Genomic DNA, 14424 nt, shown 5'->3' on the forward strand with positions numbered 1-14424 from the left:
TGGAATCTGCAACTAGTAGTCTGTTGTCAAATCACCGGCCAATGTTGTGATACCAAATTAATGAAATAGCAGCTGATGAGTCACTGCTGCATGATCAAAAAAAGGCTGGGAATCACACTACTGCCACGAACACACACACCCGTGAAGGCGAACGAAAGTCATCAAATTGGGAGGGTTTCATTCATTCTGAGACAGCCATGGTGTGTGCATCCCTCATTGCTATTCCATTCGGAAATCTTGTCTGCGCCGAGGTCGGTTATGGCGAAGAGCTCCGCTTGAACTTGCAAGTACTTGTTGCTGCCTCGCTCGGTTACAGGCCGTACATACATGGCAAAGCGTTCACCCTGAGTTGGATCTCGGTGCAGGTTGAAGAAATTCATTGTTCGTTTGGTTTGGCTGAATTAATTTTGTTGAGTGTGTAGCTGTTTGGCAGCTGACCATGGCGAACCTTGTGCGGAGGTTGATGGTGACAACTAGTGGCAGGGGCTCGCTTTTGCCCGGCGAGGGCTCCTCCAGGGGTTTTCTTGCGCACAGGCTGCTCTCAGTGTATGTGTAACCCATTCATATTCCTGTGCTTGATTGCGTAGCGGTGATTTATTGGTCTTGTGCTGGTGAGTGAAGCAGATATGGGTTTCAGGAACTGCGTTTTGGAATTCTGACATGGTGTTCGCACCGATTGGTAATGAGTAGTAAAGGACTGAATGCCCTGGAGCACCTCGCATTTTTGCTAATCTATCGCCGCTTGTGACGTGAATTATTGAATTGTTGTAGTTTTCCAGGTCCATTGCACATATGTCAGGCAGAATGTCAGTTATAGCGTAGGTTTGCAAGTAGTCTGCGTGTTGTTCGCGCGGGCTTTAGTTGCGAGCTAGTTCCAACCCCTTTCTAGTGATTCAGGATGAATTCTACGCTTGCAGGACATTATGAAATGAAAAGACTGGTAATTATAAATGAAAATTTGTAAACACATGACAACCAACTGCGGCTTTGCTCTTGGCGCATTTTTCTTAGACTTTACTGTATTAATTTCAAACCCTAATTCTGGAATGAGGATAGTCGTTGGTAGAATCCTTCACCTGCTGTATCACATGCAGTGTGTAGATTTGTATATTATCACTAGAACCAAAATTTATGACAGTTTCCGATTGTCATTCAAATTTACTGTTTCGAAACTAGAAGGTTCTTGTACAATGTGGTTGTGGCGTAGCCATGTCAACATAACACATCAAATCTATGGCGTGTCGCTCTGGACATTTAACCGTGATCATTCTACTAGAATTGTTTTTTCGGCTGCTGAATTTGTTATAGAGGTTATAGCTCCTATTAAGAGGTGTTGGGACACTTCTCATCTAGAGCATCCCCTTGTTTACGATCTCTATGTTATAAACATAGCTATTTACTTGAAATTTGTCCCTGTGATCGTCTAGATTATTTCTACATCGAGGGACGGATGTATTTTTGCAAGTTTGCATTCATTGTGACCCTGTAATGTCATGATTGTAAGCTTGCTCAACACGTTTTAGAATCTCAAAAATCATCAGATTTCGAGAAGGCGTTATTTGCTCTCTCTATATCAATTTTGTTTTTCATCTGAGCCTCTCTGCCTATGTGATATAAATCTCACCAAGCTGATAACTGTAATTTAGCAAGTCAAAGCCATTGAGTTTCAGGAACCAGGGACAATAATTGTATCGTTGTTGTTGTTAAATTCAGGTATTATTGTATCTTGTGGAAGCCAAGTGGATTTCAAAAGATTGTCGTCAGTCGAATGAAACGTAGTGTTCTAAAAGTAAAATATGATTAACTAATATTAAGTGTATGATTTGGTTTATATTTTGGTCGATGATTTGGGTGCAGCTCTTCAGAAAATACAACCACGTCAAGCGAGACTGATTTCCCAAGTCAGGTGCCATTAGCACCTCTTCCTCCGGGTGAGTATAGAACCCTAGGCGTTTTTAACTGGTATGCTTGATTTTCTTAATAGCCAAGTCCTATTGTATTATTTCGTTATTGTTATTTTGTTATCTATTATCATTAAAAAGGAGATTTTTATACCTTAAAGCTCTTTCTACGTGAAGCGATTTACTTTTATCATGACAAGCGTAACAAGACTGTGGTAGTAGAGTGTTTCCTGTGGGGATTAATTATATAGTAGGATTGTTTCTTTCAGTTCTTTTTTTGTCACTCATCTATTTAGGTTGATGTTAGTACCTGACGTCTTCTTTGGAAACTACATCCAAAAAGTGGCGGGTTCTTTTAGTTAACCTACTATTGGTTACAATCATGAATTTTCAAGCGTTACGAAGCTCGTAGTTGTTACTTACATGTGTTTTACCTCTTGTTTCATGACAGAGGAGCTGGAAATGGAGGCATTGACACCTGTGAAAGTTGTAGAGATGCTTGATCGTTACATAGTAGGACAACAAGAGGCTAAACGGGCAGTCGCGGTGGCACTCCGTACGGTTGTCTGACCTGCTTCGAAAACTGGTGGGCTTTTGGCTGTGTAGTTTGTCCACGTCGGCCATGAGATTACTTCTAGCTACCTTTACCTGGATTTCTTAAGTTAAAACTTGCATTTCTCAATTGTCTTGATGAATTGAAAATAAAGTATATATTGAAGCAGCCTAGCATTCGTACAGGGGGTACTAGGTACCAAAAGTTATGGTCCAGTGTTATGTCAGTCAAAAGTAGTTTTGAAGGGTTCTAAAGTAGGCATATCAACTAGCAGCCGGGTGATTTGTGCCGTTACAGGTGTTGCAATGTTTTGTTTTTTCACCTCAATCTTTTAGGCTATCAAGTCATACAGTTGACAGAGTTATAAGTTTTGATCACCCCAACGAATTGTTATTTGGCAAATATGTTAGGTTTTCTAAGTTAAAATACTCACTCGTCTCCGCCTTTGGTCATTTGCATAAAGATAACAGGAGTTTTTTCTTATCTATAGGAAACAGGTGGCGAAGACATCGCATTCCAGAAGCCTTTAGAGAAGAGATAGTACCGAAGAATATTCTCATGATCGGTCCAACTGGTTGCGGGAAGACAGAGATTGCCAGAAGGCTTGCAAAAATTGCGTATGCACCGTTTGTGAAGGTATTCTCGTCTGGTGATTCTTATGTGCTTTCTATTCGGACGAATTGTACTTGCACCAGTGAAATAAATTAGATCTGCACTATTTCTCAGTTGGAGCACCAGTCATTTTAGTATGCTGATGCCTTGCACTAAAATATGCCGTCTGCATGGGTTAAAATATTATTTAGCATGGGATTGGCATAGTTGTATGTATGCGATTTAAACTGTTTATTCAGTCACACCCTTCGTGACTTTGATTTTTCCATTTCATACATCAGTTCGTCCAGTTTTAGATGTTGAAAGGAGTAAACACATGAATTATATTTCCTTCCACTGTTTCAGGTCGAGGCGACGAAATTTACAGAAGTTGGGTTTCATGGTCGAGACGTAGACCAAATTATACGAGATTTAGTTGATAACGCCATCGCCTTGCAACGACAGAAGGTACCTCAGATACTATATTAAGGTCTAAATTGGCTCTTTTTAGTTCTTTCAGAATTTCCTTTTATTCTATGCACAATTGGAGTAAATTTAAGGGTTGACTACTGGGTTGATCATTTGCTAGTAGTCAAATATGATTCTTTAGTTTTATTCATTCTAGCGTTTTGTGTTTCTTTCAGTAAAACTTGTTCTTGTTTTTTTAAGTTCTTTCTGCTGTTATAGATGCGTGCAAAGTTAGTCAAGGAAGTGGAAAACGTGGTGGAAGCCCGCTTGCTTGACATTTTCATCAGTCGGCAACTTCCCCCTGTGGAGGTCAGTCCGATTGAAACTTGGCCTCCTGCTCTAAACATAGGTCAAGTGGGCTCTGCTTCTCGTGTTGAGGTCAGTGGCTATTGCAGTGCTAATATATTTTTAATCACCAATATTATGGCTGAGCTTGAAACACAAATTAGTGTTTTGGATCCCATATAATTGGTGTTAGTTTTCCAATGTTATGCGCAAAGAGTGTACCAAACCTTGCTAAAAAGAGCTGATTTCTCAGTAGACGTTATTTGCTCCTGAGGTGATTTGTTCGCTCAAATAGTTGGACCGAAAGTCGGATTGTTGGTTCTTCTAAACCAGAAGTTTAGCTGTATGTGGAGATATACACGTTGCAGTAAACTATTGTGGTGTAAACTACGATTTCTTATGCGATGTTACATGTCTAACATTTCGCATTGTAATAGAGATTTGGGCCTTTTGTGGTGGCAGGGTGAATCTCCGGTCCCTGAAGCTCGTGTTGACTACGAAGCTTTTAGACAGCTCTACAGAGATGGTGCATTAGATAATCGCAAAATACAGCTTGATATACCTGATGGAAGATCACGGCTTCCTTTGGAGATAGGCGGTGCTAGTGGGTTTGGTGTGAACGAGTTGGTTTTCCGGGTACAGGCCTATTATACATACTTAGTAATAAAATGCTTTTGTAATCTCATGTGTGGTTATTTAAAAGAGGTGGTACCGTAATTATCATACAGAGTATTAGATTGGAGTTGAAATGCCTTCTTGATTCTGATGTTCTCATATTGTTGTGGTACATGAATTCAGTCTTCTTAGTGCTCACTTAATTGTTTTTCAGGTATGTCATGTCCAGATGATGAGATGAAAGAGATGGTCTTTGATTTATATAGACTTCGATGTTGTATCCAAGTTTTAAGTAAGTGTATCATGTTCTGATTGGTTGGACCTGGGAACTAGTTGCCTCAGATGGAGAAATTTCTCAAGTCGCAGAGGATGGAAAGAATGGAAATCACTATAGCGGATGCAAAACCTATCCTGCGAGAAATTGAAATGGAGAAACGTCTAAACTTAGATCAGATCACCAAAGATGCAATAATGGTAATTAAAGTCTTCATCCCGCACTTTGTCTTGATTTCTTCCTCTTTATGTCGTGTATTTAGCAAATTCGTTCTCCTTGACAATCACAAGTTTGGCTGTAGTATGTAGTTTGACAGAGAGAAAGAATTTGATGTTGTTGGCATCTGACATGGGACATGGGTTGCTGACGTGGAGCAGCTAGCAGAATCAGATGGTATTGTATTTATTGATGAGATTGACAAAATCGTTACCAATCATGAGACTAGATATGGGGCAGACGCAAGCTCTGAAGGGGTTCAGCGTGACTTACTGCCAATTATAGAGGGCAGGTAAAAATTCCAGCAGGTTTATTCGGATTGCAAATTTTATGCTTTCATTACAGAGTATCCTTGCCAGTTGCATGCCAATCAGACAAATCAACAGGTGTTCTCTAATACTCTTTTGAACCTATACCAAGTGCAGCGTTAACATGTGCACATGGGATACCATGAAATGTACACCCTTAATAGTCTGAACAAAATACTACCACGGGTTAATAACGACAGAACACGTATCCTTTAGCTGTGCTTCGAGATCGTTTAGCATACACTTGATAGTTTGGTTTTGCATGTGCAGTGTGGTCAGTACAAAGTATGGCAACGTGAACACAGATCATATTCTCTTCATTTGTAGCGGTGCATTTCACTCATGTAAACCAAGCGATATGCTTGCCGAGTTGCAAGGGCGATTACCTATTCGAGTGGAGCTGAAAGGGTTGGGAAGAGAGGTACTTGCATTTTCGCATCTTACTTTTATGCTACAATTTGTCTAGATTTGAACAGAAATTTTTATGTATCCTGGATAGATGTCTCACTCTAGTTTTAATAGAGATGACTCACTTGCAATAGGTTTCACTTCTGGGATTAGATAATTCTCTACGTCTTCGTAGCTGTTGGGATGAACACCCTGCTCTGTCGTCCGAAGAGCGTTGTAACACCTCATTGCAGCAACTTATTCAATGCTGATTACTTGATTCCGTGCTTTATAGTGGATCATTAATATTACTGTTTTGTTGTGCAGGATTTATATCGGATATTGACAGAGCCCGAAACTAATATAATTCGACAGCAGCAACTATTGATGAAGACAGAGGACATTCATCTGGTATTTACAGACGACGCAATTGAAGAACTTGCCAAAGTGGCTGCTGAGGTAAGACTCCTTGTTGATTTTAACAGACTAAATGTGTGTTTCCTTTACAATTTTAGGTTGCAACGAGGAGGGTTTGCAGTTCCATCTGATGTCCAATAATTTTCGTAGAGTAAATTGACAGCTACATTGTTTGTGGGTTCTCTGTCGTCCCTTAATGTACTATTGAAGACTGTTTAGTATACGTATTGCCAGTGAGTTCAGATTATTGTGCAAAGCTAACAATCATAGAATAGCACGTCACTGTCGATCAGTCTTGGCTATGATTAGTGACTAATGACTTTTCCTGACACATAAAATATTCATTTTATTCCCAGTGCTTCTTAGAAGTAGAGTCATCTGAAAGAGTGTCAAATGATCACAATTGGTTTGAGTACTTGATCTCTTTTCTCTCTATCATATGTCGAAGGCTCATACATATTATTTACCTTTGGGCTCAAATAGCAGTTCAATAGAGTTAATTGTCAGTGTTCGAGCCAGTCGATAGGTTGTAGTAATAGCTGGGATGCTTTCATTTTGACATTATCGCAAACATTGATATCTTTATTATTACAGGTTAATCGGTCAGTGGACAATATTGGTGCAAGAAGGCTTCATACGGTTTGTTTCACCACCATCATCTTACATTGTCTGAACTTGAGCATCTTTACTTATGGATTGGTTTTAATTATCCAATTTTCACTTAAGTGTGTAGATTTGTGTTTCTTTTGTGCACGTGTGAGATTCCTTAAAATCCTTTACCCTGACCTTACAGGCCTGAATCTCGTGCTTCTGGACTCAGTCTTGTTGCACACTCTTGTGTGAATTCCAACAAGATCTTATTATTCCCCATGCCGCAATTTTCAGGTTGTTGAGCGGGTTGTGGAGGACATAAGCTTTCATGCTCCTGAGAGATCTGGAGAAACATATACGATTGATAAGGAGGTTCATATCTTGCCCCCTCTTATACAGTGGACATACTAACGGTACTGTCTCCTTTTATTTTCTTTTACTAAGAGTCGTCTTTTTCCGGAAAGATAATGCTCGGTTTTTCATGGCTATATGCAGAGTGTGCAGCGGGCAGTTGGAGATTTTCTGAAAAAAGCTGACCTTTCAAGATTTGTGCTCTGAGTCCCAAAATGAAAGCATCCCGGCTGGAGTGCATATTGCAAGCAGTGGCTAGAAATAAGATCAGGAAGCCTTGTTGTTCATTGAGGCATTAATCGGGCAGACCTTCCAGATGCTGTGGTCGTCGAGAATCACTTGCGTCCGTTGTATTGATTCCTTGGTCTATGCTGATTTATCTTAATTTGTTCATAATTTCTGCATTGGAAACTTTGTGATTAAATTGAGATGTAAAATATTTCAGTTTCTACGTGTTGCTCAGCAGTTCACACCGGACCACTGTCAAGGTTATATCTATATTATCCAAATTACAGAATTTGGTTTGTATTTCCTTGTAAATGAAGTAATTAAGGATTTTTTTTCTAAATTAAAATAAAATAATTAAAGTGATCAATTGCATATTGAGATATAAATCATGTAATGTTTAAAGTTATGTTTAAAAAATATTCTTCAGTTTTTATATATATATATATATATATTCTAAATAATTATTAACTTACAGGAATTATATAATTAAACTTTGAGGTAGGCATTTAAACTAGTTTGTTTGCAAACATATGTGGAATAATAGAAGCTATTTTTTACTACAAAAGGTATCAATGCACAACTCAAATTTGCTAGGAAATATTAACATTCAACTTATAATGATTGAATATTTGCAATTTTTATTCACAAGACAAAGATTAATAGGTTTTAATTGGATAGAAAATCTTGATATTGACTTACTATTGAATAAATTGATATATTGCCATACTAAGATTGTAAAACAATAAAGCATGGTGGTAGTTCAATTATAAATTGGAATTGCATGATTTCTTTTGGACTTGATTTCATTCACAAAATAGAAGAAAATATGGACTTATATTGTAATAATAATATTAAAGAGGATTGTTTATATCATACCATATAAAAATATAATCTAGATTGTTGATTTTTGATTTCCTACTAAGTCAATTCTCAAAGTTATTAAGCTAGAATTATGCAAGAGTATCTCATATTGTTGTCAAGGATAAGAAATCAAAGATGATATGTAAATAAGTGAGATATGTATAAAAGAGAGAAGAAAAAATTAAATAAGTAAGTATGTATATTTAAGAAGAAATTGGAATGGCTATTGCCAAAAGATAGGAAGAACTAGAGACCTTTGAAACTAAACTAGAAGCAAGAAAGGAATTGACAAAAATGAAGAAGGCTTCTCTCTTGCCTTGATATATACTATCCACGTAAGAGCTATGTGGCGATGTTCTATAGTACCTCCAATACATATCAAAATTGTAAGACTTGTGTCATAACTCACAAAACAAGTTTCCTATGTGTATTCACATAGTTAAATAGTACTACAAGCTACCAATACATGTAACATGTGGCTGACTTGTTGGCCAAGTTTATAACCTTTCAATCACCTATAGACATGTCTAAAGATCAAACCACATCTATGAAGCTTCAATAAAGCTTATGTATAAAATATTATCAAATTAAATTACTTTAATCCACTTCTACCTAATTATATTATCCACATAACTATTGGAATAAATATGTATGTCTATGATAAATGTATGTGTTTTTAAGTTCTTATCTAATCATTATAATTATTAAATCTAAATCTATATTTGACAATTATACTTGCTTTCAAAATAACAATTGAAAGAGAGCTCCTATAAGAATAATATTATTAAAAAAATATGTAATTTAATTATTCTATGCAATCATTGTTGAAAAGTACAAGAAGCTTTCTAAACCACAATCAATTGTATTGTAGCAATTTTATGAACTAAAAGACAAAATTTTGAGGTTTAGTTTGTTGTTATGTACAAACTTTGGTTTTTACATTAATGTTTCTTCAATGGCTCTATATTTTTTTTAAATTAGTCTCTATTTTTTAAACATATTCCATAGTTATGAAAGATTATAAGTAATGTTATTTCTACCTTTGGATGTTATCTCATGATTTCAAAATATAATAAAGTGATTTTGATAATTTAAGCTTTATACTTTGTTTAATAAGTTACAAGACTATTCTATTAATTAGAAAATAATCATTTTTATAAATTTCTTTTCAAATTTTAATTATTATAAGATAAGCATTTAAATAATAAGATATTATTCTAAAATTTTCTTAAGTCTAAAAACAACAATACTAAAGTTTTGTAACTTACTTTAATAATATTATATTTTAAAGATCATTTCTATAAGGAATAATAAGATATTAAATGAAATTATAAGATTAGAAAAAACAAATGAGGTAAAAAAAAATTCTATTAGAAACTTGAATTCAAATTTAATACAACCATAATTGTATATATTAGCTATTATAAAGTCAAAGTTAGAAATGCTACAATGTAAATTTGATTGAAATTAAATTATAAGCATTTCTTATTTTAATAACATATATTACAAAAGTTAAATAAAAATAAATAACCATGTTTAATAAATATATGCATATCATTTAAATAAATTGGAAAAATCAAGATAAAGTAGAAATATATTAGCACATGTAGGCCCTTTGACAATCATAAAAATGCACACATGTTAAAATTTTAACTAAAAAGAAAACAAAATCTACTTGAAACTATCTTGATTTGAGACATGGTTTAAAAAACAATTTGCAAAGTCTCGAGACAAAAAAATAAAGAAAGAAAGAAAGAAATTTGATAGTCTCCTCTACTTACCAAATATGGATAGTCTTGATCTTGTGGAGTTAGATAGTCTCAAATTGTGTTAAAAGAAAAGAAAAGAAATAAAAGTAAAGAAAAGGGAAATAAAGAAGGTGGAAGGAGGGGGGGGGAGGGAGGATCGTGGCGGTTGGTGCAAGGATGCGAAGAAAGAGCCACGGAGAGATACGATGCGACGATGATGAGTTGCAAAGCGGGGGATAACTAACTTAGATATTTGTGGGAAGTGGAGGGAGTGTTGGAAGACCCACCACCAGCCAAGCCAAGCAATCAAGCAAGCAAGCAAGTGCGGCGTCCCCGGGCGAAGAAGAAGAAGAAGAAGAAGCAGAAGCAGCAGCGAAGGGGGCAGCAGGAGGCGTACACGAGTAATTCAAACATGAATATACCGTAACCGACGAAACCGATTCCTCGTCGGTGGACACCCCGCGTCGTTAGGTTTAGGTTTGGAAGTTGGAGGAGAAGAAGGAGAAAGTGGAGGACGAGCATCAGGACGGACGAGCTGGCTGGCTTCGGAGAGGTTCTCCAAGCTTCCCCGACCTTCTGCCACCTTCCCAGCTCCCGTTACTTAGGCCCCCCCCTCGCTCACCTCCCTTCCATCTCATGCCATCTTATCTCATCTTCTGAGCCCTACCCTGACCCCGTTGAGACTCGGCAGAGCCGGCAGGTTTACGGAGATCGGCATTGCAGTGTGTATTTGGTTGAGTGGAGTGCAGCATTCAGATTCAGAGGGTGTTTTGAGGCTGAGCAGGGATGGCCGGCAAAGGCGAGGGTACTGCCATTGGCATTGATCTGGGAACCACGTACAGTTGCGTAGGAGTGTGGCAACATGATCGCGTGGAGATCATCGCAAACGACCAGGGGAACCGGACGACGCCAAGTTATGTGGCGTTCACGGACACGGAGCGTCTGATCGGTGACGCCGCCAAGAACCAGGTGGCCATGAACCCGACCAACACTGTGTTCGGTGAGTTTGTTGCGCCTCCTTGTCGCCACAGTTGTATGATTTCCTCGGGCGAGGAGTGAGAAGAGTCCTCGGCGGGTGTAGTGTGAGTCGTTATGGTGGGAATGCGATGGGCGGGAGTCGGGCACCGGGCGGTTGTGTGCTTTCTGGTTATCAGAGTCGGCGCGGGGGATATTCACGTGTTTTCTGAAGTTGGCTCTGAGCAGGCTCTGCACGGGAGGGAACGAGAGCGAATAGTTGTTAGGAGTGTGTCTATAGTTGGGTTCAATTTTCTGTTTCACGTGGATAGTTCGTTGGCGGGTGATTGGTAGTGCAGATCCCTGGTATCAGCGCAGTCGCTGTGAAAGGCGCCTTTTTATGAGTTCTGTGTGTTTGCGAGCTGGAGGCGAGGTTTTCTGATTTGTGGTGTGGGTTTGGTCATGGAAATGTAGATGCGAAGAGGTTGATCGGCAGGCGTTTCAGCGATGCGTCCGTCCAGAGTGACATGAAGTTGTGGCCTTTCAAGATCACCCCGGGACCAGGAGAGAAACCCATGATCAGCGTGCAGTACAAGGGCGAGGAGAAGACGTTTGCCGCCGAGGAGGTGTCGTCCATGGTGCTGATCAAGATGAAGGAGATTGCGGAGGCGTATCTCGGGTTCACGGTGAAAAACGCCGTGGTGACGGTGCCCGCATACTTCAACGATTCGCAGAGGCAGGCGACAAAGGATGCCGGAGTGATTGCCGGGTTGAACGTGTTGCGTATCATCAACGAGCCGACCGCCGCTGCCATCGCGTACGGTCTGGACAAGAAAGCGACGTCGGTGGGCGAGAAGAACGTGCTGATCTTCGACTTGGGAGGTGGGACATTCGACGTGTCTCTGCTGACGATCGAGGAGGGAATCTTCGAGGTGAAGGCCACAGCCGGAGACACCCACTTGGGAGGGGAGGATTTCGACAACAGGATGGTGAACCACTTCGTGCAGGAGTTTAAGCGCAAATACAAGAAGGATATCAGCAGCAACCCGCGTGCTCTGAGGAGACTGAGGACTGCCGCAGAGAGGGCGAAGAGGACCCTTTCTTCGACCGCCCAGACGACGATCGAGATCGACTCCTTGTACGAGGGTGTGGACTTCTACTCGACCATCACCCGTGCGCGGTTCGAGGAGTTGAACATGGACATGTTCAGGAAGTGCATGGAGCCCGTGGAGAAGTGTTTGAGGGACGCGAAGATGGACAAGTCATCAATCGACGACGTTGTGTTGGTGGGCGGATCCACCCGTATCCCGAAGGTACAGCAGCTGTTGCAGGACTTCTTCAACGGCAAGGAGCTGTGCAAGTCGATCAACCCGGACGAGGCTGTGGCCTACGGTGCGGCGGTGCAGGCTGCAATTTTGTCCGGAGTGGGCAACGAGAAGGTCCAGGATCTGCTGTTGTTGGATGTGACTCCTCTGTCTTTGGGTCTGGAGACCGCAGGAGGTGTGATGACAGTGCTAATCGCGAGGAACACGACGATTCCGACGAAGAAGGAGCAGGTGTTTTCGACGTACTCGGATAATCAGCCCGGAGTGTTGATTCAGGTGTACGAGGGCGAGAGGGCTAGGACGAGGGACAACAACTTGCTCGGGAAGTTCGAGCTGTCGGGAATTCCCCCCGCCCCCCGTGGTGTACCCCAGATCACCGTGTGCTTCGACATCGATGCGAACGGTATTTTGAACGTATCTGCGGAAGACAAGACGACGGGACAGAAGAACAAGATCACGATCACGAACGACAAGGGTCGTTTGTCGAAGGATGAAATCGAGAAGATGGTGCAGGAGGCGGAGAAGTACAAGTCGGAGGACGAGGACCACAAGAAGAAGATCGAGTCGAAGAACGGACTGGAGAACTACGCGTACAACATGAGGAACACGATCAAGGACGAGAAGATTGCGTCGAACTTGGACGCGGCGGACAAGAAGAAGATCGAGGACGCAGTGGAGGCCGCGATTCAATGGTTGGACCAGAACCAGTTGGCGGAGAGCGACGAGTTCGACGACAAGATGAAAGAGTTGGAGGGCGTCTGCAACCCGATCATTGCCAGGATGTACCAGGGAGGTGCAGGAGGCGAGGGTGGTGCACCATCTAACGGAGGAAGCGACTCATCTCCGTCCGGCGCAGGACCCAAGATCGAGGAGGTCGACTAAACGGATGACAATCTGTCGGGGTGCGGTGGTTTCGCACACGATCGTAGACGCGAAGATTTTGTGAGACCATTCTTTCTTTGCAGTAGGCGAGGGCGCCTCTGATCGTGGAGAGGTGTATGTAGAGGTCTAGTTGTAAGATTCATTTTTCCTGTGATTAACGGTTCGGAGCTGATTTGGATGCTCGTCGGACCCGGAAGCAAACATTTTGTACTTAATACGGAGGCCGTGAAATGCAATGAGCTTGAGCTACTCAGTCGATTGTGTCGGACTTTGGGGGTGCTTACGCATGTTTCTGATTTAATGCCGCGCTCGCTGTCTCGAACCCATCTGTCGACTGCATTGCCGCATTGACTCTGGTACAGGCGCTCCTAGCTTGGCGATGCCTTGGAATCTATTTCTTGTGATCTTGTAGTTGCACAAGGGTGTATCCAAAAGTAAAATCAGTACTCCCGATTATGTCATCAGTGTGCTCAAGTATGTGATTGTGAATTTAAGCTTGCAATGTGGTGCAATACCGCCTGGAATTAGAGAGCATAGCTTTATCGAAGTTGAACTGCAGTCATGACGATGACGCACTCATGACAGCACCCGATTGGTACATAATACGCTGTGTGCACGCAGTGTGGAGAAAGTGGTTATTGTGCCCACTGGTTGTATAGATCATCGTGCACACGATTTGAATGTGTGCCAATTGTTTAAGTGAAGCATCAAATGGACTGATATAATCTCTTTTTAGTGGGCATTAGTCAGCTTAGAAATGACATAATAATTATTTATTAAGTTGAAATTAAGGTGCTTAGAATGCATAAATGATGCTATTGTTGCAAACCTAAAGTGCTATTTTTAAAAGATTATTATATACAAATTTAGTGGTGGCCTTTATTCCAATGTTTAATATTTTGTGTGTGTGTGTGTGTGTATGTGTGTGTTTTATTCTTTTATGCTGGCATTGTCAACGTCTAACCTTGTCATAAGCTTTTGAAGAATCAATTTGTATAAAAAAGTTGTTTTGTCAAAAACTATTATTGTTTATTTTAGGGGAGGAAAACCAAAGAAGTTCAACTTCCTTTAATAGAGGGAAGATCTTGAAAAGTTTGCAAACTAGCTATTGATAGAAAATCTTAGCTATAATTGTTTATATCTAAAAACTTCTTTAAAAGAGGTCACTTGACAAATTGTAGTACAATCTTCTTATTGGTCAAAATTTGGATCTAATGCCTTTCAATCATACAAGCCAAACTTTGATCTTGGTGTTATGTAGAATCTAAAAGGATTTTTGTATTCTAATTCCTTCAAAATTTTGACCTTGATTGCACTAAATTATCTTATAGAAGAGTTTATTTGAGTATTTTTTAGAAACAGTAGCTAGGCTTGACAAAGTACTAAAATATGGTTCTATTAATATGGTCACTTGAGCCTTGATTTTGCATAGGTATGGATTTAGGCATTATATGAGAATAAAAAATTAA

General features: G+C 40.2%; 2 protein-coding genes across 8 annotated transcripts; both read left to right on the forward strand.

Moving 5' to 3' along the window:
• Positions 1–236: 236 nt before the first annotated feature.
• Positions 237–7406, forward strand: LOC112288336 (uncharacterized). 7 transcript variants are annotated; one of them, XM_090254150.1, is made up of 14 exons: positions 237–546; positions 1858–1931; positions 2353–2457; positions 2945–3090; positions 3412–3513; positions 3733–3822; positions 4261–4434; positions 4756–4887; positions 5065–5195; positions 5482–5632; positions 5926–6057; positions 6610–6654; positions 6901–6978; positions 7102–7406. In XM_090254150.1, exons 1-14 carry the CDS (start codon positions 440–442, stop codon positions 7162–7164), a joined length of 1530 nt encoding a protein of 509 aa, XP_090110276.1. In that variant the 5' UTR covers positions 237–439; the 3' UTR covers positions 7165–7406. The 7 variants fall into 7 exon arrangements, 4 of the variants coding, with proteins under 4 accessions (XP_090110276.1, XP_024388208.1, XP_024388210.1 ...); XR_016505406.1 differs by having other exon boundaries at positions 258–546; positions 3733–3891; positions 4747–4887; positions 6809–6978; XR_016505407.1 differs by having other exon boundaries at positions 258–546; positions 3733–3891; positions 6809–6978.
• A 2933-nt stretch (positions 7407–10339) lies between these two features.
• On the forward strand, positions 10340–13208 carry LOC112288678 (heat shock cognate 70 kDa protein). The gene is made up of 2 exons (XM_024533148.3): positions 10340–10794; positions 11223–13208. Exons 1-2 carry the CDS (start codon positions 10581–10583, stop codon positions 12953–12955), a joined length of 1947 nt encoding a protein of 648 aa, XP_024388916.1. The 5' UTR covers positions 10340–10580; the 3' UTR covers positions 12956–13208.
• The last annotated feature ends 1216 nt before the right edge of the window (positions 13209–14424 follow it).

Source organism: Physcomitrium patens, chromosome 11, assembly GCF_059467195.1.
Source record: "Physcomitrium patens ecotype Gransden chromosome 11, ASM5946719v1, whole genome shotgun sequence".
Classification (NCBI taxonomy): domain Eukaryota; kingdom Viridiplantae; phylum Streptophyta; class Bryopsida; order Funariales; family Funariaceae; genus Physcomitrium; species Physcomitrium patens.

What these genes read in the sequence shown, in the direction of transcription:
- LOC112288336 (XM_024532440.3), top strand. Translation starts at nt 440, where the DNA reads ATGGCGAACCTTGTGCGGAGGTTGATGGTGACAACTAGTGGCAGGGGC. An exon ending in CGTATGCACCGTTTGTGAAG is followed by an intron (nt 3,091 to 3,411) that starts GTATTCTCGTCT and finishes CCACTGTTTCAG; the next exon opens with GTCGAGGCGACGAAATTTAC. An exon ending in TCACCAAAGATGCAATAATG is followed by an intron (nt 4,888 to 5,064) that starts GTAATTAAAGTC and finishes GACGTGGAGCAG; the next exon opens with CTAGCAGAATCAGATGGTAT.
- LOC112288678 (XM_024533148.3), top strand. Translation starts at nt 10,581, where the DNA reads ATGGCCGGCAAAGGCGAGGGTACTGCCATTGGCATTGATCTGGGAACC. An exon ending in CCCGACCAACACTGTGTTCG is followed by an intron (nt 10,795 to 11,222) that starts GTGAGTTTGTTG and finishes ATGGAAATGTAG; the next exon opens with ATGCGAAGAGGTTGATCGGC.